A 23436-nucleotide genomic window follows, 5' to 3' on the forward strand; every position below is an offset into this window, starting at 1 on the left:
CGTATTTGCTAAGTCTGATTGTAGATGCGCTCACAATATCTATCAGTTGAAAAGGAACGAACCCAAGAAGATTCGGGTGGACAATCTTGCGAGCATTCAGGTGGCAATATGTTTGGTTGAGATGCGGCTGAATGAGAAGTAGCTAGAGCTGATAGAAGCTGAGAAGTGTGTGGAGCTGATAAAAACTGAGAAACCAAAAATTATGTTTGACAAGGACGTGTAGTATCTACTCGCGAGCTCAAATGCTTCCTTATGAACAATAAAAGAAATTGTAAAGAAAATCAAAAAATTCAGACATTGTTTTGTGGTAAACTTTGATAAATGTTTTGTACACTTGTAAAAAATTATCATGGAAGAACATTTATGAAAGTCATGGCAGCAAAAAACAACATGACCGTTTTTTTTTACCATGACTTCCATGAAGTGTTGATTTTACTGTTAATCCCGAGCTCATCGAGGACGGGAGTAGGGTAGGACTTTCGATTTGACAATTGCTTCTAAGAAGATTGGTGACAACTAATTCTCTGCAGCCACAATTAGACCAATCTCCATGGCACTAGTTCTTATCAACTTCCATGGCAACAATTAGATCAGTGTCTTCTCGCAAAGAAAAAAACAGTGTGGGCTTGAGTAACGCAACTCCTAGAACTCACACACACACACACACAAAAATATCAGTGTGGGCTTGAGTAACGACGAGCCTGATTATCACACCAATTCTGTCCGGCACCGACCGCTTTACACATCAGTTCGTCCTATCCAGTTACTCAAATAAAAAAAATCAGTTCGTCGCATCTCGCATAAAAAAAATGACGTCTCCTTATTTAGCCTTTTATTAGGGGGGAAATGAAAATGACGCCTCAACAAACCATCATTAATTTCGGAGAAACGAAGACCGTCCCACAAAGAAGAATAAAAAGAGGAAGAAAAGAAATATAAAGGGAGAAAGCCGGAAAGGGCAGGGTTAACCCTCGAAGGATGCGGTCCAAATGACCATATCGATTTCCCTGGACCAACTCGGCCCGTGGTTCTCCGACCCGGGGAAACAGTGGGGATCCCCCCGGGATACCTTGCAACCAAACGAGGCTAAAGGGGGAAACGGCAGGCGGATTCCGGGGGCTGCGTTACATTTGGCGCGAATCCTGGGGCCTCCAGTGCAACCTGTACTTGTCCGTCGCTATCGATGGATAGATAAGCATCACGTTGGCGCCACTCATCGAGACCTTGCACATTGGTATATTCACATCCTGGTCCTCGGCCTGTACCCATGATTTCTGCAATCCTAGTTTTTTTACTCGGCATGCATGGGCTTTACAGAAAGTGGCCTTTCCCTTTTAACCTGTGACGATGATTAACTTCTTAGGCTGCGCTTGGAATGGATGTAATATTCTACAGAGGTATTTAGCTTACAGGTGTATCTTACAAACCGCAATTGATTTCCGTCTGGAAACGAAACGACGGATCGAGGCTTGTATCGTATACCGGCTGGATACAAATGTAGCAGGGCAAACCGGTGTAAAGATTACGGATCCAAAACGGCGAGCCAAGCACCTGAAACAAATCCACCCGGCTTTATCTTACAAGCGAATGTTTTACGGAGGTAAACCGACAATCCAAGCAGGGCCTTAGTGTATGCTGATCGTAAGATCCTCCTCCCATTGACCGGGCAACCCAACTTTACTTAAGTGTTAAGAGTAATAATCAAGACAAAATATTCACCTGAAAAGAAAGACCAAGTAATGTGTATGCTTCCGTTTCAAAAAAGTTGGGCGTGTCATTGTGACTGCCTCAGTTTAAATAAAAAATTTGAACACATTACAAACTTCAGACGCACATGTACTCATCCATATGAACACACGCATGCATACTTTATCATATAAGTACATTCGAAAGATTGAATCGACACATCATCTTAAGATTGACGAAATCCACAGACAGAACGTCTTCTTTCATTGAACGCACATCGCCGAAAGGAATGAAATAAACCTAGAAAAATGCATCCACCAATGTTAATTTTAGGACTTGAACCCTCATGGGTTGGTTCCACTACAAGGAATCTAATCAGCTGAGCTACGCTCAGTTCGCTAAGTTTATATACTTGTGTTTCACAAAGTAGTGGACATTTACCCCGTAACATTCCAGTAAGTAGTGCGGCTGATGCAAAATATTCAATTGCGTTATACAGTTGACAACAATGGCGTTCAATTGTATTTTGTGTAGTTGATTTGATTCGACCACACAAATATAGTTAGCGACATTTTTTTTGTTGTTGACATGAATACGGTTGTGAAGGATCAAGGTGGCGACTGTGAATAGATCTCTATAAACATTGTCTCTTTTCTTTAGCAATTTAGGCTTTGCAGCTAAATAGTTTTTCCAAAATGCAACTACAACCCAAATAATATACTCCCTCCATCTCAAAATAAGTATCTCAAACTTAGTACAACTTTGTATTAAAGTTAGTATAAAGTTGAGACACTTATTTTAGAACGAAGAGAGTATACAATGATACAATTGAAAAAACACAAGTGAAAGATTTAGGATATAAATAAACGAGGCATGAGAGACAAAGATGTATCCCATGCTCACTTCTTTGAAGAGATGCATCATTGAGGGGCGTAGACACGACAAAAGTTTTCCAATGCCACAAGATTCATCTTCTTCTCATTGAGTCCCCCGCATCAAGTAGGAACTCAATTTGACGCTAATAGACCTCGAGATGGTCTTCAAACCTTCATAAACTTAGGAAAAATTAACCTTGTATCCTTGCAAACAAGACCTGGACTTTCCAGACAAGGCATCACCCCTAGGCCTGACAGAGCGGTGGCTCCGGTCGCGGTCGATTCGACTCGAATTACCAAACGGTTCGGCCTGACTCGACCCATTTCCTTTTGTTGTTGCCATGATATTTCTTATGAACTCTGCTTCGATACATACTCTTAGAAACATTCTAAGTTTATGGATTTTGATAGAGATTAAATGTGAAAATTAGAAGGTACATCTTCAATCAAAGGGGTAATATAGTTTTTTTTATCCAAATCAATCTATTCAATACGTTTGATCTGCAGGCTAACATAGCGATAACCTTTTTAAGTAACTTTAAGATCCGTGCAAACTTTTTAGAGAGTGTGTGCCGAAGCAAAACTCATTTCTTATTTCTACGAGGGTTTATTTCTGAGAGACTCGCCTGTGATTATTTAAGTGCCAACAAGAAAAGGCAGCCTTGCTTCCTCTCCCTCACTGAAACCTCAGAACCCTAGCTCGACAGCGATTCAAGCCCGTTCCTAACCCAAGGCGCCGAAATTAACTGAGGTGAGTGTTCTTGCAGACATAATCTCGAAATTTCCCCGCAAATTTTGGTTGAGTTCGGCTCAAATTTGCGGCTTTTCCCCCGACGTCCTTGCAGGCCATGTCGCTGTACGACGGCGGGCTCGCCGGAGTGTACCCCGAGGAGGAGGATGACCGCCTCGCCGACCTGGCGGGGGACTCCGACTACGACGACGACGAGTACGTCCAATCTGTAAGTTCGCCCGCCTGCCAAGTTCTTGGGCCATGGGGTCTCGTCTCCAACTTGATCCTTTATGTTGCTGATTTCGCCTTCCTGCTCGATTCCTAGTTCAATTGGCCCGCGCCATGCGCATACCTTGATGCTGCTGTGGTAATTGAGTAGGTTGCTAGCTTGAGCTCAACGATTAATCAAAGATTGTTTTGCAGATAAATACACTTCTAGTCAAATGCCATATTACAGTTTAGATCAATTACTGTCTTACCTGCATTTGTGGCATTTCTAGATTCCAGGGCTGCAGTTTCAGAATAGTTTTCTATTGGTCTGACAGAATTGGATTCTGTTGTTTGTAGATTAGCAAGGCGTCAGAAGATACATCTGCGATGGATGTCCTGAAAGGGAAGGACATACAGGGAATTCCCTGGGAACGGCTGACCATCACAAGGGACGGATATAGGAAGTCAAGACTGGAAGGGTATACGAACTTTGAGAACATACCTAATTCGGGACAATTATCGGAGAAGGTATGATAGTGCTAGATAACAAGATAGATTGGTAACAGTACTCCGTGTTCCTGTTCAGTTTCTGAGGTTTTTCGTGGTGATCTTGATGCAGGTATGTACACCTGTGGAGAAAGGTCAACTCTACTACGAGTTTGCGCATAACACAAGATCTGTGAGACCGACCATTTTTCATTTTCAGGTGAGAAAATGGTAGCTTCTGGTACCATATTTTCATTGGGTCTTGCTCAGTTCATGCTAAGCAAACAAGGGTTTTCAGACATGCTAATTGAGATACCGTGTCTGTTATTGTGTTCCTTGTTCCATGCTTGCCAATATTTGGCTGTAGTCCTGCACAAGCTAGTCTGTCGCAGATTTTCTTTCTTGATGTTCAGTTTTTAGAATACATGCAGAGAGAAAAAATAATCAACTGTTCCTATGAAAATTAGTCACTAACAAAGTCTACACATTCTCTTGAATATGCACTTCATGAAAGTGCAGAAAGGTAGTTGTAAAATTGCAATATGGCGTCCCAAGTCCTAACACGGGAGCAAACATTTACAACACCTAACATGCCTTGTATCTCTTTAACATATGGTTGTACTGAGCAATCAGATGTTCTCACATAATTAATTGCCTGCTTGCTCATGTGAAATTATTAAGCTCACTCTATCACTTTCATACAGTTGAGAAATTTAGTATGGGCAACAACAAGGCATGATGTTTATCTTATGTCACACATGTCTGTGCTTCATTGGTCACCACTGACCTCTGAGAAGCACGAGGTCATTGATCTTCAAGGACATGTTGCTCCATGTGAGGTACAAATTCCTCTTCCAAGTGTTTGTTTGAACCTGCATTTTTCTTACAGATCCTTATATATTTAATATATTTGTTGCTTTTGACTTCAGAAGCACGAGGGGAATTTCTATGAGGGCTTTTATCGGACTCACGTTAGCACATTGGCAGTCAAGAACAACCTGCTGGTTGCTGGTGGCTTTCATGGAGAACTAATTTGCAAAGTAACTTATTTTCATTTTTAACGTTTTATTCCATCTCTGACATCTACAACCATTTACAATGTAATTTATTGTCTGTGGAATGCAGTTTTTGGACCGTGAAGGAATAAGCTATTGTTCCAAGTCAACTCATGATGACAATGGCATTACTAATTTTCTGGAGATATTTGAGAAACCTAGGTAGGTTATTTTCTATGAACAAATTGTTCCATTGTTTCTGTGAAATTGAGCATTCATTGATCACAATCTAAAAATTATTTTGGCAGTGGTTCCGTGCATTTCCTAGCATCAAACAATGATTGTGGACTAAGAGACTTTGACATGGAGAAGTTTCAAATGTGCAATAATTTTCATTTCGATTGGGCTGTGAATGTAAGCCTCAGCTTCATCCTTTGCACTTGTCTATATTTAGTGTTCTATTTGCTGCACTGTGTATTGTAGTTTTTTTTCCGAGAATGCACTGTGTATTGTAGTTTAGGCCTCTTTTGGTTCATAGGATAGGATTATCATAGGAATAGGAATTTTGTAGGAAATGAGATGGCATGTATCTCAAATCCTATGAGTAGGAATAGGAAACGAGATGTCATTTGGTTGACACCAAAGGAATTTTTCCATTGAGTCTAGGCTCATTTTTATTTTCCTATGAAATGTGGAGGATAGGAACCAATCCTATGTAGGAATAGGAATCTATTCCTATGAACCAAAGGGCTCTAAAGAAAAAAATCCTATAAAAATCCTATCCTCTAAAATTCCTATGAAATTCCTCCAAACCAAAGGAGTCAGAACCTGGTACTGAAGTTAATACTCAATACTTGGTCAAAGAATGTTTATCTTCCATTAGGTGACGAGGAGGATATCAGCCTGACCTTGTTTTGCTCCTTTGTTTTCTTTGATGCAGCACACATCCTTGAGCCCTGATGGTAAAATCATTGCTGTTGTGGGGGACAATCCTGACGGTGTTCTGGTTGATGCTAATTCGGGGAAAGTAAGTACAGCGCAAGGCCCAATCGTCGACTTTCAAACAATGACATCGTAATTTACACAAGCGTTTCGTTGTTTGTTTTCCCGCAGATGATTCACGAGCTCAGTGGTCATTTGGATTATTCGTTTGCATCGGCATGGAACCCAGACGGCCGGACATTCGCAACTGGGAACCAAGACAAGACATGCAGGATCTGGGACGCCCGTAACCTCTCCAAGTCTGTCGCTGTCCTGGGAGGCAACATGGGAGCCATAAGGTCCATCCGCTATACATCTGACGGCAAGTTCCTGGCAATGGCTGAAGCTGCAGACTTCATCCACATCTTTGACGTCGGGAGTGGGTACGACAGGAAGCAGGAGCTGGACTTCTTTGGTGAGATTGCCGGCATATCGTTCAGTCCTGACACTGAGGCTCTCTTTGTCAGCGTACATGATCGCAACTATAGCAGCCTCCTCCAGTTCAGTCGTCGACGGTTTTACAGCTACCTTGATTCAGCTTTGTGAATAGCTAAGTGGTTGAGGTCTGCAAGAACAAGATCGTAAGTTGTAGAAAGGATGTACATATCTGTAGGTCTTGCCCTGCGCTCTGACTAAACCAAAGCTCAGCTACAAAGGTGTGGTTGCGCTGAACAAACTGACTGCCTGTTGTTATAAGTGGTGTCATTACCCATACATCTCTCAGAACTCTTGCATGCCTTCTTCTTTGTAAGCCAGCAATAGTCTAACAAACTATGCTGATCTTATCTTGCTCCCGATCAGTTTACGTTTACCGAAGAGCAAATACGATGGATAGGGTACAACAGGGTATTCGTGTTTCAAACAAAACAAACATGATATGAAGTGGACGAAAAGGACATGTAAAAGTGTTTTGCCGGGGGAGAGAGAAATCTTGAGTGTGACCATGATGCAAGAAAAAAGTAACGAAGGGTACGGCTACTGAGCAAGGGCTTCAAGCTAAGCTACATATTCTCATCAGTCGTGCTGAATACGAATCAAGGAAGTGAGTGAAGGATACTGCCAGTGAAGCGAAAGCACATGTCATCGAGAGTGACTTGTGATTGATACTCAGGCGCATGTTGTCATATGGTAGGAAACGTAAAAGATCCTGGATTCACCATTTAATTCAGAAAAAAAAAGATCCTTGTACCTAGAACATCGATAGAGAAAAAAGTCGACTACTGAATTTGAACCGATGACCCTCGCGATGCCTCTTCCTTGGTTTGTACTGTACTTATTTTCTTGTTTGGGATCTTGATTTTCATGATTCTCATCTCTACAACTCGTGCTGAGAGAAGCTCTTAGAGTGGGAAAGGTAACCAATTTATCCTGCCTAGTTTAGATAAAGCACACCGATCATACTAGACGCAACCCGATCATTGTATATAACATAGCATAGTAGAGTTTTAGCCGCGAAATGCATTGGAGCACCCAGGTGTCACACACCCCTATACGAAAATAACATTAAAAAGATATCAAAAAAATTCGTAAGCTGAAATTTTGGGATATGTAACCTGGGTGCCCATTATACATCCGTGTTCATTTTCATGAGGAATGGGTGCCGTCGTATCCGCGGAGCAGAAATTACGGTCCAACATACGTTACATTAAGTTTTTTTTCTACACATGATTTTTTTGTCTTTTTACTGACATTATCACAGGCACCCATTCCCCACGAAATTGAACACGTGTGTACAACGGACACCCAGGTTTCATAACCCAAAATTTTAGATTTTTTTGGAATTTCCTAATATGTTTTCTAATGCTATATTCATATAGGGGGTGGTGAGACCCAAGAGCCACAAATCCTCTTCCAGTTTTAGCCAATTCTCTCTCGCAAACATTTCCCATTTCCAATAAACCTCAGTATACAATCTTAATCTTCTCGAGTAGAAGGTTCTCAGTGCTCAGCGTACAGCCAGACAAACTCACTAGGCATAGAAGGCAATCTTTCCGGTAGAAGGTTCTCAGTGCTCAGCGTACAGCCAGACAAACTCACTAGGCATAGAAGGCAATCTTTCCGGTAGAAGGTTCTGAGTGATCAGCTGATGATATCAGCTCTTATTCCACTTACCCAGAAAATCTTGGACCATCAGATACAAGAACCAGAAAGCAAAGAGCTTAATTACAAACGAAATTTTAAACTTCTGCTGGCAAGTTTACACGGTATATTCTTCTAAGCTTAACTAGTAACAAGGCACAACTGCTGGTAGTTCTAACCTCACGTAGGTACAAACTCGGCCGAGGATGGAGACAGACGCACAACATAGATGCCTATGGCAATAAGCAGCAGTATAAACTGGATGAAACATAACAGTGACGCGGAGCTTGTTCTAGATTGCAGCTGCAAGATTTCTGCACTCGCAGAGAGCTCTTTGCATTGCGCCTCCAGCTTCTCCACCATCTCCCCTAGTATTGCTGCTCGGTTCTCGGCACTACGCAGTTTGAGTTCGAGCTGCTTGTAGTCGCCAAGCAGACATTTCTGCTCCTTGTAGAGAGCTTTCCGATCCTCGGCAACGGGTGTCCAGGTTTGAGAGGCTCTTGTCAGGATGATGCACTGAATCTCCGCTTCCATCTTCTCCTGGAGCAGTTGATCAAGATCCGGCTGCAACAGCTGGTTGTTAGCACTCTGAATTGCACTTCTCCACGCCCTCGTCCGGCTGAGAGCTTCTAGTTCAAGTATTCTTGAATCCTTCTCCTTGATCAGTATTGATGCTTGTTCCACCCTTGACTCAAGATCCTTTCTCTTTTCATTTGCTTCTTCAACAGATTCCTCAATGTGGAGCGAGTTGCTCCATTCATCATCACGTGCATCAAGATCATCGGTTGATTCTTTCCCGATCACCACAAAGTTCCGTATCTCTGCAATATGCATAGAAGCAATGATTACTTGAAAACCAATGCATAAAATGGTAAATCATATCACGACCGTACTGATTGTGTCAGTACAGACCATGCAATGACACAGAACTGGAAATGGACTGACGTGGCGTTTCAAGACAAGCCTCAGAGCAGTTGCTCAAAACATGGTTAGCAGACAACCAATTTTACAACAAGGAATCTTCACTGATCATTTATCGGATAATGCCAACAGAATGTCACAGTAGACCACAAGTTTCTACAGGGTGAAAATTCCAATGATTTGGTCATGTCAAACATAATCAACTACTGTAGCCATATAATTGAAACACTAACTATTTATAATTAATGAGTTTAAGCTAATTCAACTTCTGATGTAGAAAAATAAATGTTCCTAGATTGCATTATTGAATGAACCGGATTTAGGACCAAATAGATAATTTTATACTGAGTAGAATTAGAAGTAACAGGACTTCCCAACCAATATCATTTCAAAAGTAGCATCACTGATTGGTCATCGTATTACAGCTATAGTTCATTCCGTCCCAAAAAGCAAATAACAATATCAAGATAACCGAACAATGACTTTTATTGCTCAAGCATCAGGAAATGTATGGCAGTTTGATCTTACACTTCTTACAAAATGCAGTAAGAACAAATGCATCGACAAAAGCATTGGTTTGTACAAACAGTTGGCATGCCACATTTGGATGGTGAATAAAGATAAGTTGGGTGAGAATTCAGCCATACCATTCTCGAGAGCTTCCTGCGTTCTCTGAAGTGACAAAATAGATTCCGCAAATGGGTTGGCACATGAGTTCATCTCTAATCCCATCTCACCCTTCCCAACACCCCCCTCATCAAATGTGTCCTCAACATCAGCATCACCAGAATCACCATTTCCGCCACCCAATTTTCCCACCACACTACTCCCACTCTGCGTGCAGTAACCTCCAGCTGTTGATCGCATCTCATCGCTTGGCTGCCCTTCATCGCTGTGGTCATCACCATCAGAAAGTTCCTTGTGGATGCCATTGCCGATGCTGCCGACCCCCTGTTTCCGGCCATGGACGGCATTAGAGCTGCGGCGGTCGGACTCGACGCTCCAACGAGAGTTATCGGCCTCGGCCTTGGCCAGGGAGAAGGCTGTGTGAGCGCTCTGCCTGTCGGCTCGCGCGCGCGCGGTCCGGTGATTCTTCCCGTGGATGGCGGCGGCGGTGTGAGCACGCAGCCTGTCTCGCTCGCGCGGGAAGTCGTGGCGCGGGGCGCTCGCGGCGGTGGAGGACTTGCTGCTCCGGTCCTCGCTGTTGTCGGAGTCAGCGCCGCCTGCGCCGACCGAGAAGCCGACGGAGGAGACGAGCAGGCCGAGATCCGGGTCCAGCTTCGCTGGCGCCGGCGCCGGCACTGGCTCCAGTGGGACGAAGCGGGACTCGACGGAAGCGGTGGAGCTCTCCACCTCCTCGACGGCCACCTCGTGCTTCTCCTTGGGGGGCGCGGCGGCGCCGATGGGCAGCCGGCGCTTGTGGAGCTGTGCCGCGTCGTCATCTGCACGACCTCTGCCACCAGCGGCAGTGGCGGGGGCAGCGGGGCCTTCCGCGCGGTGCTCCCGCTGGATACGGCGCCACCGACGGAGCCCGCGGCCTTTGGTCCTGGCCTCCGGAGGCGCCTCCGCGGCCGGGGACTCGGCGGAGGACTCGACGGCGCCGTTCGCCATGCGGTCCATGTCGGTCGCGGTGACTGCCATCTCAGAGGAATGGACACGTCGCGGGGCTAGGCGGAAGGCACGAGGCGTTGGGATCGGGGTACATGGCTGCGCTGGAGCGGTGGTTCCTTCCACGGAATTTAACGGGGAAAATTGGGTTATCAAGAGAAAGTGGAGAAAAATGAGGATTTCCTCCCGTATTAAAAGGATCCGAATATCCAGCTAATGTCAAGTTTTTAGGCATGACGAGCACATCTAGATGTGCCATAAGTATTGCACATCTAAATCCTATATCATTGATCTTACGTTGAGATTCGTGTGGATATTTTTTTTTCTTTTCCTCTTCATACTTGATTCACTCACTTAGATGTGCAATAAGTAGGGCACATCTAGATGTGCCCTAGACATTCCCTAAAATATATTCGTCAAGCATAACAAATTTAGTTAACAAGCATGACAAATCATCCTAATTTTTTTGTCAAAAAATTGCCGTGCTTGTAAACTAATTTGCCATTCTCGCATCAATATAAATTGCCATGAAAAACATTTGATTTTCCATGCCTCAAACTCCAACTTCAGAATTTTTGCATTTCCTTATTAGAAGAATCTAGCGAATGTCAGATTCTTAGGCATGGCAAAATGAATATTTTTCATGACAAGTGTGTTCATCGAGGATGACAAGTTTAGTTGACGAGTATGATAAATTCGTCTTAGTTCTTTTTTGTCAGAGAATTATTGTGCTTGCAAACTAGATATGTTATTATCGCGTCAATATAAATTGCAATAAAAAACGTTCGATTTACCATGTCTAAAAGTCTGACGTTAGATTTTTAGCCTTTCCGTATTAGAAAGCAGATTCCCAAAAGTTATGTAAAAAACAGCAGATTCCATAAAACTACATATCTTTGAGAATTAATATTAAATATTTTACAACTAGTGTACAATGTCTTTAGTCTCAGTTCTTTTGGCCAATTCTCTCTGAATTTTTAGAATCATACCACCCACTAGATTCTATCTGAATCTTGAAACCATATTTCTTGACAATCCTAACTATTTAGACATTAACTAGGTAGGGCTGTAAAAAATGAATTCGTGATTCTGGAAGAATCTGGGGAGAACCAATTGTCGAGATTTTGGGAGAATCGGCCAAATGAACTGCTTCTTAAACTCTTCTATATATACATTAAAAAAGCACATCAGGTTCCATGTTTTCCTTTTTCACTAAGAAGCTTCCCGCTCCTGATATCATTTCATTGAAAGAAACCGATAAACAAGTGCTTCCATGCTCATTTATGTCCCCTCCCTTCTATTCTAGCTTTATATGCGGATTTGTTGAAATTTTTTCCATTTTTTTTCCTTAAAAAACATCAGCTCAACTACCCCCATGTTTTACCGCCTCACCTTAATCATGTTTTGTTTGTAAGTTAATAAGTCCCAATTCAATCAATAGTTAAATTAATATTTTGGCACGTAATCACATAATAAACAACAAAAGTCAGGTAAATCATGATGGTTTTGTATACAATATTATGTCGACGTTGTAACATACGGGGAATTGACTAGTTCTTTTTAAATGTAAAATAAATGTGTCAGTAATGATATTTGGATTTGAATGTACCACACGCTGGGCAGCTACTGGGAATATGAATGAAAAATTAGAGGACAAAATGAAGAGATTAGATATGGAATATTTAGTTTTGTTTTAGTTTCAATGTTCTTGCAATAAAAATACCTTAAGGGCATTTTAGATCTATAAGGAAAACAAAAGTCAGTATAATGGACAGACAAGTGGACGCAGAACGACCAGTAAAAACAAAACTATATTAAAATCACACTGGCCTTCTTCTTCCCCGGATTGTAAGCCCCCCGTTGAAGATTGAAAATTATACTGAACCAACAATAAAGGAAAGGACATATGCAAACTCCCTCGCCATACCAGGCGTTTAATACCACAATAGTCACTCGTTCGTTGAGACGAGGTATATGAATCGATGAAGCAGCATCGGTTGAAGGATCACCCCATGCAGTATAGGCTTAAAATCCATCATGACCAGTTTAGAGGGTTTGATAAACCAGAACAGGCCACGGAACAAAATGGAAGAAGATGTTGAAGTCACAACACAAAAAGCGAACCAATAATTCTCCTTGAAAGACACACCAACTGCAAGATCTGGAGGGAACCAATAGACCTGGGGACACAAATTCCCATAGACCTTTCGCCAGCATCAGTTGATGTCCCACATGTGTAAGGGTGATACGTCTTCAACGTATCTATAATTTTTGATTGTTCCATGCTATTATATTATCAACCTTGGATGTTTTATATGCATTTATACGCTATTTTATATGATTTTTGGGACTAACCTGTTAACCTAGAGCCCAATGCCAGTTTCTGTTTTTTCCTTGTTTTAGAATATCGCAGAAAAGGAAAATCAAACGGAGTCCAATTTACCTGAAACTTCACAGAACTTATTTTTGGATCAGAAGAAGCCCAGAAAACTTGGAGTGCACGTCAGGGGATCAACGAGGAAGCCACGAGGCAGGGGGCGCGCCCACCCCCCTGGGCGCACCCTCCACCCTCGTGGCCCCCCTGACGCACTTCTTCCTCCTATATATATATCTTCATATACCCTAAAACGATCGGGGAGCATAATAGATCGGGAGTTCCGCCGCCAGAAGCCTCCGTAGCCACCGAAAACCAATCTAGACTCGTCCCGGCACCCTGCCGGAGGGGGCAATCCCTCTTCGGTGGCCATCTTCATCATTCCGGTGCTCTCCATGACGAGGAGGGAGTAGTTCTCCCTCGGGGCTGAGGGTATGTACCAGTAGCTATGTGTTTGTTCTCTCTCTCGTGTTCTTGAGGTGATACGATCTTGATGTATCACGAGCTTTGCTATTATAGTTAGATCCTATGATGTTTTCTCCCCCCTCTACTCTCTTGTAATGGATTGAGTTTCCCCTTTGAAGTTATCTTACCGGATTGAGTCTTTAAAGATTTGAGAACACTTGATGTATGTCTTGCCATGCGTATCTGTGGTGACAATGGGATACCACGTGATTCACTTGATGTATGTTTTGGTGATCAACTTGCGGGTTCCGCCCATGAACCTATGCATAGGGGTTGGCACACGTTTTCGTCGTGATTCTTCGGCAGAAACTTTGGGGCACTCTTTGAGGTTCTATGTGTTGGCTGAATAGATGAATCTGAGATTGTGTGATGCATATCGTATAATCATACCCACGGATACTTGATGTGACATTGGAGTATCTAGGTGACATTAGGGTTTTGGTTGATTTGTGTCTTAAGGTGTTATTCTAGTACAAACTCTAGGGCTGTTTGTGACACTTATAGGAATAGCCCAACAGATTGATTGGAAAGAATAACTTTGAGGTGGTTTCGTACCCCACCATAATCTCTTCGTTCGTTCTCCGCTATTAGTGACTTTGGAGTGACTCTTTGTTGCATGTTGAGGGATAGTTATGTGATCCAATTATGTTATTATTGTTGAGAGGACTTGCACTAGTGAAAGTATGAACCTTAGGCCTTGTTTCCTAGCATTGCAATACCGTTTGTGCTCACTTTTATTATTAGTTACCTTGCTGTTTTTATATTTTCAGATTACAAAAACCTTTATCTACTATCCATATACCACTTGTATCACTATCTCTTCACCGAACTAGTGCACCTATACAATCTACCATTGTATTGGGTGTGTTGGGGACACAAGAGACTCTTTGTTATTTGGTTGCAGGGTTGCCTGAGAGAGACCATCTTCATCCTACGCCTCCTACGGATTGATAAACCTTAGGTCATCCACTTGAGGGAAATTTGCTACTGTCCTACAAACCTCTGCACTTGGAGGCCCAACAACGTCTACAAAAAGAAGGTTGTGTAGTAGACATCAAGCTCTTTTCTGGCACCGTTGCCGGGGAGGTGAGTGCTTGAAGGTATATCTTTAGATCTTTCAATCGAGTTTTTTTGTTTCTTGTTTTATCACTAGTTTAGTTTATAAAAGAAAATTACAAAAAAAATAGAATTAAGTTTGCCTCATACGCTTCATCTTTTTAATATCTTTTGTGAGTATGATGGAAAGGAAAATTGTGCCAAAGTGTTAGAAGAAGAATGCATTAAAATGTTTGACACTAAACCTTTGAATGATGAGCATGATTGCAATGTTTTTAGTATGAACTCCTTGAATATCCATGGTACTAATGATGATTGCACTAGTTATGATGAAAATGTCTCCTATAAACATGTCAATTTTTGTGGAGTGCATTTGGTTTGCAAGTACACACAAAATAGGGAAGATAGATATTGCAAGAGGCATAAGCACTTAGAAACTAAATTGTTGCAAGAAAGGCTAGATGATTGTGCTGAAAATTTAAATTTTCTTTGCCGTACTTGTGGACTTTGCAATGAAAGTGGTCATTTAGCTATCCGATGCAAATTGTTTCATGATCTAATCATGTCCAAAAATTGTGATGAGTTGATTTTCCTTGCACATTATAATGAACTTAGCTTGTGTCGTGGTTTTGTCACGGCAGATATCCTCGTGAAAGGACTTAGTCGTGGAGCCATCGCAACGGGTTAGCTTGAAGAGGTTAAAGCGGACACAGGGACGCAAGAGAGTTTATACTAGTTCGGCCCCTTCGATGAAGGTAAAAGCCTACGTCTAGTTGTGATGGAATTGATGGGGTTTCGATGACTAGGGAGCAAACAAGCTTCGCCTAAGTCTCGAGTTGTTGTCTGTTGTCCTTGAACCACCGCTGGGTCGTCCCCTTATATACATGGGTGACGCCCGTCGGTTTACAGATTCCCAACACCGGCTCATATACGTGTTCGGTTTGGTCTCTACTTATTCCTAACTCACAATACAAGTTTACATACCGACGCCGGTTTACGGCTACAGGCCTTAAACCGATCATGGGCTTTAAGCCCTCATCTACCTTCATGGGCTTTAACATACTTAACTACTGATGAAGTTAACCCGGCCCAGATAGGCCGGTTTATGCCCAGTAGTAATATCCCCAACATTAGGCCCCAGATTGATTTGAACAGGTTCATGTCAATCCTTTAGCAAAAACTTCATCTTCAACATCTTCTTGTAGTTTGGTGAACTGCCGTGATGTCATCTTCTCTGATTACTGTAAACCGGAGTGACATCATCTGTCATAAAGAAACTATCCATGATACCTTCTTGTTTAATAGATCTGCGACAATCGAGGCGACACTCCGTTTCCAAATTCGCGGCCCCTTGATTCTCGCGCCTGACACATGTCCCTTTCTTTATAAATAGGACCAAAGGGTCATTTCTTTTTTCCCCTTCGTGCCCTTCTGCTTCGTCTTCCTCGCGTCGCCCAGCTTCGGAGCTCCGCCGCCGCCGTCAACTACTGCACCAACCTTGGCCGCTGCATCACCCTGAGCGTACCAGAGCACCGCGGCGACCTTCCGCGTCTTCCTCAGCTCCGGTAAGTCTTCTATCTTTTTCATTATAGATCTGTTCTAGGGTTTCCATGCTCTCTAGTGTTCATCGCCTGCTCCTTGTTCATATGCTAGATCTTTAGACGAGTCTGTGAATCTTTGCTTTTGTGTAGCAGTAGTTTTTACCCTCTGTTTTCACTTTCGCATATTAAGACCATAGATCTTATCCGTAGCGATGGCTCATTGATTCGGCACTGCTCCTTTTGGGCCTTGAATTTTTATCTCTTTTATGAACATGTTCCAGATCCAACGCTGTAGTATAATCTTGTGAAACCTGTTTTTGCATACTTACTCATCTGCAATCTCGACTGTTTCAATGTTTAGACCAGGCGGTTTAACTTTGTAGAAAAAATTGCCAAACCGGTATATACCATTAGTCCCCTTGTTGAACCGCCAGATGCTGTTGCTTCATAAAACTCCGGTTTAGATAGAGCTGTCTCCGGTTTAACATTGTACATACCAGTGTACTTTAATCAATGCATTCTTGAACCGGAATCACCTATCTTGTAGATTTCATCATGGCCAAGCAAGTATATGAGTGCAACTGGGTTCCTTCTCGCGTCACAGAGACTCAACTGAACAATTTAGTCCTGATCGGCGCTTTAGGCAGCAAAAACACCATCCATTGGAGGGTCCCTGGCAAAGAATGCCCTCCCACACCTCAAGAAGGAGAGGTCGTCGTTTTCGTAGATCACTTAGCCCGGGGCTTTAAGCCGCCCGGTTCTAAATTTTACCGGGATGTTTTGGCCAATTTTCAACTCCGCCCATAAGACACTGGCCCCAACTCTGTTACAAACATGTGTCACTTCCAAGTGCTCTGTGAGGTGTTCTTTCAAGAGGAGCCCACAGTTGAGTTGTTCAGAGACTGCTTCCATCTAAACCGCCGTACTGAGTTTACTGACGGTTCCAATACGGAATTGGGTGGTGTGGCGATTCAGAAAAGGAAAGAGGTCACATACCCTCACGCCAAACTGCACAGCCACCCCAAAGAGTGGAATCAAACATGGTTCTATTGCAAAGACACCTCCCCTGCTGGTGAAAATCCTTTGCCTGGCTTTCGTCCGGAGCGGCTTAGCAATACACACCCCTTTCCGCAAAGGTTGACTGCCAAGGAGAGAAGCAAATACGCTCCTCAACTGTCCAAGCTCAGAGCCTTCATGGCCAACGGTTTAACAGGGGTTGATCTCGCTCGCTGTTGGATATCGTGGAGCATACTGCCCCTTAGTCAGCGCTCCGGTTTGATGTGCGAGTATACTGGCAGTGTTGATGACCCACTGCGACATGCTAACATCCAGCTCACCAATGAAGAAATCACAGAGGCTGTGAATAAAATGCTGAATGAACCGGAACACATCTGTGCTCGAACCGGCCTGCTTCCCTTCTGTGCCACCAACAGACCGCCAGCTGTAAGAGTTTGATTTTTCTTTTTACTGAACCTGTTATTGATATATCTGGTCATTATTTGATATCAATGTCTGTTTAAACAGGGCAATGATCCGTTTTGGAGCAAGAAGCTTCCGCAGGAGAAGCCAGAAAAAATAGACAAACCGAAAAGACCAACCCGACCAAAGACTAAAGTCGTGAAACGGCCTGCTCATAAGAAGAAAACCACTGCATCTTCTGATCCGGCCCCTGATGATGATGTGGGTAATCCGGACCTTGAGGTAGAGCTTGATTCACTTGGCTTATTTTTCATACGCCTTATTGATGATGATATTTGTCAGGATGATGCCGAAGCCAGCCATGTTGATGCTGCAGAGGTAATTACTCTCTCTTCCGATTCAAACCCTTTGCCTTCACTAAAAATCTGTCAGGCGAACCGGAAGGTTAAATTTTCTCATCCTCTTGCTTACTTGGATCCCAAATTTCTTATGAAGACCCAACAGCACGAAGCTCGTCGCACAACCCGGCACAGCGGCCAGGTAGTTACCTCCGCCGGTTTACCGAACAGTCCGGTTCGGAAACGCCGTTCAGAGGTCTCTAATTTGCTTGTCAGTGCTTGTCCTAAAGCGGGCTGTTTTCGTCAACCTCTTAATCCATCTGACTCCGATTATCAGGTTACTTCCCACTCATCCTCTGGCGAGTCATCGGCTACTCAGCTGCCACCGCTCAAAACGGTGCTGGGGTAAGCTATACTTATCATAATATTTCTGGTACATCACCTTGGAACATATGCTGTATTTGACTTTGTTATTCCTTTCAGGGCCAAGCCTAGGCCGAGCAAGAAGGCTCGCCTGGATAAAGCGGCCGAGGAGGACGCCGTCCCTGAACCGGGTAAAACACCAGATCTTGAAGCGGCTATTCCTGAAGATATACCCAATGATCCACCACAGCAGGATGACGATTTTATTGCTGAAGAAAGGCCTATTGACACCTCAAGCCCTGTCAACCAGCCCACAAGCCCCATCCGGTTTGGGAGATCCACCAGTCCATCCCAGCCTGCTGACAAACCGACTGCGCCAGTGCAAACCGGTGATGCTAAGGATGATGAAGTTGTAATTACTGGCATTGGCCGTACAGAGCCCAGCAATCCTGTTGTTTTATCCAAGCATACCGCCAAAGAAGAATTTGCTGCCATGGGCAAAGGCAAGTGGAATGTTGACTTGGCGACCTATGCTGCTCTGAATGCCCAAGATCTTCATTCTGGCTACCTGAACCGGCTGTATACCAGCCGTGATTATGAAGCTGGTCTGGTGAATATGATGAAAGAGAAATTTGAGGTAACTTTCATGTACTTTTTCCTGCTTGGATATTTCAATTTTGTTAACTCTCCTAGCCCCCAAGGGCCGGTTTAGAATCTTCATTCAAACCGGGACTTGCTAATATAAATCCCAATGCTTCGGAATTCGCTGATGTAGCCCCCAAGGGCCGGTTCAACTTGGTGTAGTTAAACCGGGACTTTAAGTAATTGAGATCGCAGCATCAGAATTTATTCGAGCAAATAGCCATTAGCCCCCAAGTGCCAAGTTGAATACTTGTATTGATCTTGGGACTTTATAATCAAGTGAAATATGAAGATCAAATAGGCATTAGCCCCCAAGTGCCAAGTGCATAACTTGTTATGTGGTTGGTGCTTCAATTCTTGCACTGCTTGCTGAATCATATAACTGTCTGTATGCAGGCTGAGCTGAAGACAAAAGAAAACCAAGTCGCCGATCTCCAAGAAAATCTGAAGTCCCAACAGACTGAAACCTCAAAAGCAAAAGAGGAGTTGACCAGCGCCTTAAGTGTCATGGAACAGCTTAAGAAGGATTTCAAGAAGGAGCGGGCGGATTGGGCCACTGAAAAATCCGCTTTAACCAAACGAGCAGAAGATGCCGAGGCTGCACTGAAACCGGTGGTGGACGAACTGACCAGCATAAAGCGGCACGTGCATGCCATGACCGCTGCTATCTTTGGTAAGCTGGTTTGATTTCTGGATTGATTCGGCCGTCTTATAGAGCTGCCGGTTTGTTAACCCTTTGTAATATTTCAGGGACACGCATTGGTCACTTGGGGTCAGATGTGCGGAAGAAATTGAAAGCCGCCTACACATTGATCGAACAACTGTACACTGGTGCACAGCGGATCATCTCTACTGCATCCCACAACAATTCGGCGCCCACTTTGATTCAGGACACTCTGAAGAGACTGTCGATGCTTCCTGCCCGGGTTGAAGAGCTGAAGAAATCTGCTGCTCGAACCGGTGCGATCAATGCCTTAATCCGGGCAAAAGCTTGGGTGCCGGATTTTGATCCTGTTGAAGCGGCTCAGGGCTATCCCAGCTTGAAGGAAGACGGGTCAGAGTTTAGTGAAGCGGATCTGCGAGCAATAAACCGGGAGGTGCGTCCGCTAGCTTGTCAATTGGTTGAAGAAGCAGACTTGTCTCATTATCAAGCCCAATATGACAACCAAAACAAGCGAGTAGTTGCACCAATTCCTGAAGCGGAAAATCTTATCCCTCCAATCCGTAAGCATACTTACGCTCCCGATATTGAACCGTCGTTGCTGATCCATGATGAAGCTGTCTTTCAAGCATTAATGGGAATCGACTGGACAACTGTTGATTTCCAGCCGCTGGGTAGAGAAGCTGAAGTTGAAGCGGCGCGGGATGACCCACAACCATCAGGCCAGGCTGGTAACCAAGCTTGAACCGGAAGCCGGTTTAAACTGCTTCTCCTTTGCGAAAAAACAATGATCTTATTTTGGGCACCGTGTTGCCTTGTAATAGGCTAGCCGATACTCTTGATTTTGATATGCCTTCGTGCATAATTACTGCAACTTGTTCTTCCTTTGGGTGATGAACTGTCCAAAGTATTTTCTGCAATACAAAAAATCTTAAAGTGCCACCGCGGTTGTACCGTCAGGCGGAGTATGATGTCTGCATATATGAAATCAAAATATCTGAAAATTAAGCATATGATCAAATCTTTGGGATACATAATACCTGCCATCGTTGGGCATGAAGTTGGCTTGGCCAATCTTGAAGCGGAGGTTTATAAACCCACACTGTTGGAGGAGATAGCAGCTCCTGTATATATATAATGCCGGTTTACCATGTAAACCGTGCCGGGTTATAATAAAACACCGTGTTACTCCGTAATAGGATGTTTATAAAAAATCAAACCGGGCAAATAGTCTCCGGATTAAAAATGGACCGTGTTCCGTCAATTGACAGTTTGAACCGGCTTAAAACTTTGTCGGTTTAAAAAACGCAACAAAAAGAAAGAAATATCTATCAAAGAAAAATGTGAAGCAAAGGCAATGATAAAACCGTTTGCAAAAAGAGGCTTTATTTGAGCCGATCAGATGGCGTTACCATGGTCGGACACGACCAAGCTCCCGATAGGTGTAGCTATGGTTCAAGTCAGCCAGGTCCCCAAATGAAACCGTGGCATTTATGCCGATCAAGAGGCGTGGCAATGGTTCGGGTTCGACCAAGCCCCCAAGTGATTCTGTGGCCTTAGGCCGATCAAGAGGCGTGACTGGTTCAGACGTGACCAAGTCCCCAAGTGATCTGGTGGCTCTCGCCTATCAAGAGGTGTTGCATTGGTTCGGACACGACCAAGCCCCCAAGTGATATAACATGATGCTTTGAAAAGCTAACTCAAGGGGTAAACCGGAGGCCGCTTTAGAACAACTCCGTGTAACCACACATGATGTAAAAGAACATATACCCCGCTTTAGCTGAGGTTCCGGTTTATTATATTTAATCATAATATATACATTGTCGTAATATGTACATAAGTAGAGCCAATGGCTCAGGTATAGTAAGGCCGAAGATGAGCTATGTTCCACGGCCTGTTGGTCTCCTCCTCTGATGTACGTGAGTCTTTATGCTCTCGAATATCGATCAGATAGTATGACCCATTGTGCAGATTCTTGCTGACCACGAAAGGTCCCTCCCAAGGTGGGGATAGCTTATGCATATCAGTATGATCTTGGATGAGCCGAAGCACCAAATCTCCTTCCTGAAAGGTTCTGGTTCTGACTCGGCGACTGTGATAACGACGAAGATCATGTTGGTAAATCGCCGAGCGGGCGGCTGCTATGTCACGTTCTTCATCCAACAGGTCCAAAGCGTCTTGCCGTGCTGTCTCATTGTCCGCTTCAACATAAGCCGCCACACGAGGTGAGTCATGACGAATATCACTTGGGAGAACCGCCTCCGCTCCGTAGACCATGAAGAACGGCGTGTATCCTGTTGATCTGTTGGTAACTCTTCTACCCAACAACCCGGTGTTCTCTGCAAAGGAACCATAAGCCGGGGCTTGATGCCTCTCAAGATCTCTTGATTAGCCCTTTCTGCTTGACCATTGGACTGTGGGTGTGCCATTGATGAAATGTCAAGCCGGATGTGCTCCCGTTCGCAGAACTCCTTCATGGCACCCTTGGACAAATTGGTACCATTATCTGTGATGATACTGTGTGGAAAGCCAAACCGGAAAATCACTTTTTTGATGAACTGAACTGCCGTGGCCGCATCACACTTGCTAACAGGTTCTGCCTCCACCCACTTTGTAAACTTGTCAACCGCCACCAGGAGGTGGGTCTTCTTATCTTTGGACCTTTTGAAAGGCCCAACCATATCCAGCCCCCAAGTCGCAAACGGCCAAGTAATTGGAATCATTCTCAATTCTTGAGCCGGCACATGAGCACATCTTGAAAACTTTTGGCAACCGTCACATCATCCGACCAGATCCTCCGCATCAGCATGAGCAGTTAACCAATAGAAGCCATGGCGAAACACTTTAGCCACCAAAGATTTTGAACCGTCGTGGTGACCACAATCTCCTTCTTGGACTCACGCAAAATTTCACAGCCTTCTTCAGGAGACACACAGCGTTGAAACGCCCCTGATACACTGCAATGATGCAACTCGCCATTGACAATAGTCATGGACTTGGACCGCCGGATTATCTGTCGGGCCAGAGTCTCATCCTCTGGTAACTCGCCCCGGTTCATGTACGCCAGGTAAGGAAGCGTCCAATTCGGAATGACATGAAGAGCTGCCACCAATTGAGCCTCCGGATCAGGAATAGCCAAATCCGCTTCACCAGGGAGCTTGACCGACGGGTTGTGCAGCACATCCAGAAAAACATTGGGCGGGACCGGTTTGCGCTGAGAGCCCAACCGGCTTAAAGCGTCCGCCGCTTCATTCTTCCGTCGGTCCACGTGGTCCACCTGATAGCCTTTAAAGTGACCTGCAACAATATCCACCTCACGACGATATGCTGCCATGAGTGGGTCCTTGGAATCCCAAGTGCCAGATACTTGTTGAGCCACGAGGTCCGAGTCACCGAAGCACTTAACTCGACTTAGATTCATCTCCTTAGCCATCCGGAGACCATGGAGCAAGGCTTCATACTCAGCTGCATTGTTAGTACAAGGGAACATTAAGCGGAGAACGTAACAAAACTTATCACCTCGTGGGGAAGTTAATACGACTCCAGCCCCCGAGCCTTCCAATTGCCTGGATCCGTCAAAATGGATGGTCCAATATGTGTGATCCGGCTTTTCTTCAGGTGCTTGCAGTTTCGTCCAATCATTGATGAAATCAACAAGTGCTTGAGACTTAACCGCCGTCCGAGGCACATACTTCAACCCGTGCGGCCCAAGCTCTATAGCCCACTTGGCAACCCGGCCAGTCGCTTCCCGGTTCTGGATGATATCCCCCAAGGGAGCAGAACTGACCATCGTAATGGGGTGCCCTTGGAAGTATTGCTTAAGCTTCCGGCTTGCCATAAAAACTCCATATACCAGCTTCTGCCAATGCGGATACCTTTGCTTGGACTCAATGAGTACCTCCTTGATATAATAGACCGGACGTTGAACCAGATGCTCCTTGCCTGCCTCTTTTCGCTCCACCACAATAGCCACACTGACCGCATGAGCATTAGCAGCAACATATAG

The 23436-nt window shown here is 44.2% G+C and overlaps 2 protein-coding genes across 2 annotated transcripts; one reads left to right on the top strand and one right to left on the bottom strand.

The window, feature by feature from the left end:
* Positions 1-3165: 3165 nt before the first annotated feature.
* Positions 3166-6681, top strand: LOC123151461 (uncharacterized WD repeat-containing protein C2A9.03). Its single transcript, XM_044571166.1, has 10 exons — positions 3166-3312; positions 3407-3520; positions 3859-4029; positions 4121-4207; positions 4692-4826; positions 4917-5027; positions 5113-5204; positions 5291-5396; positions 5923-6009; positions 6096-6681. The coding sequence occupies exons 2-10, from the start codon at positions 3410-3412 to the stop codon at positions 6507-6509; spliced, it is 1314 nt and encodes a 437-aa protein (XP_044427101.1). The 5' UTR covers positions 3166-3312; positions 3407-3409; the 3' UTR covers positions 6510-6681.
* A 1417-nt stretch (positions 6682-8098) lies between these two features.
* Positions 8099-10698, bottom strand: LOC123151493 (WPP domain-interacting protein 2). The gene is made up of 2 exons (XM_044571187.1): positions 9611-10698; positions 8099-8863 (listed from the first exon to the last, which is right to left on the bottom strand). The coding sequence occupies exons 1-2, from the start codon at positions 10602-10604 to the stop codon at positions 8223-8225; spliced, it is 1635 nt and encodes a 544-aa protein (XP_044427122.1). The 5' UTR covers positions 10605-10698; the 3' UTR covers positions 8099-8222.
* Between the last annotated feature and the right edge of the window lie 12738 nt (positions 10699-23436).

The sequence above is a fragment of the Triticum aestivum genome, chromosome 7A (genome assembly GCF_018294505.1).
Source record: "Triticum aestivum cultivar Chinese Spring chromosome 7A, IWGSC CS RefSeq v2.1, whole genome shotgun sequence".
Lineage (NCBI taxonomy): Eukaryota > Viridiplantae > Streptophyta > Magnoliopsida > Poales > Poaceae > Triticum > Triticum aestivum.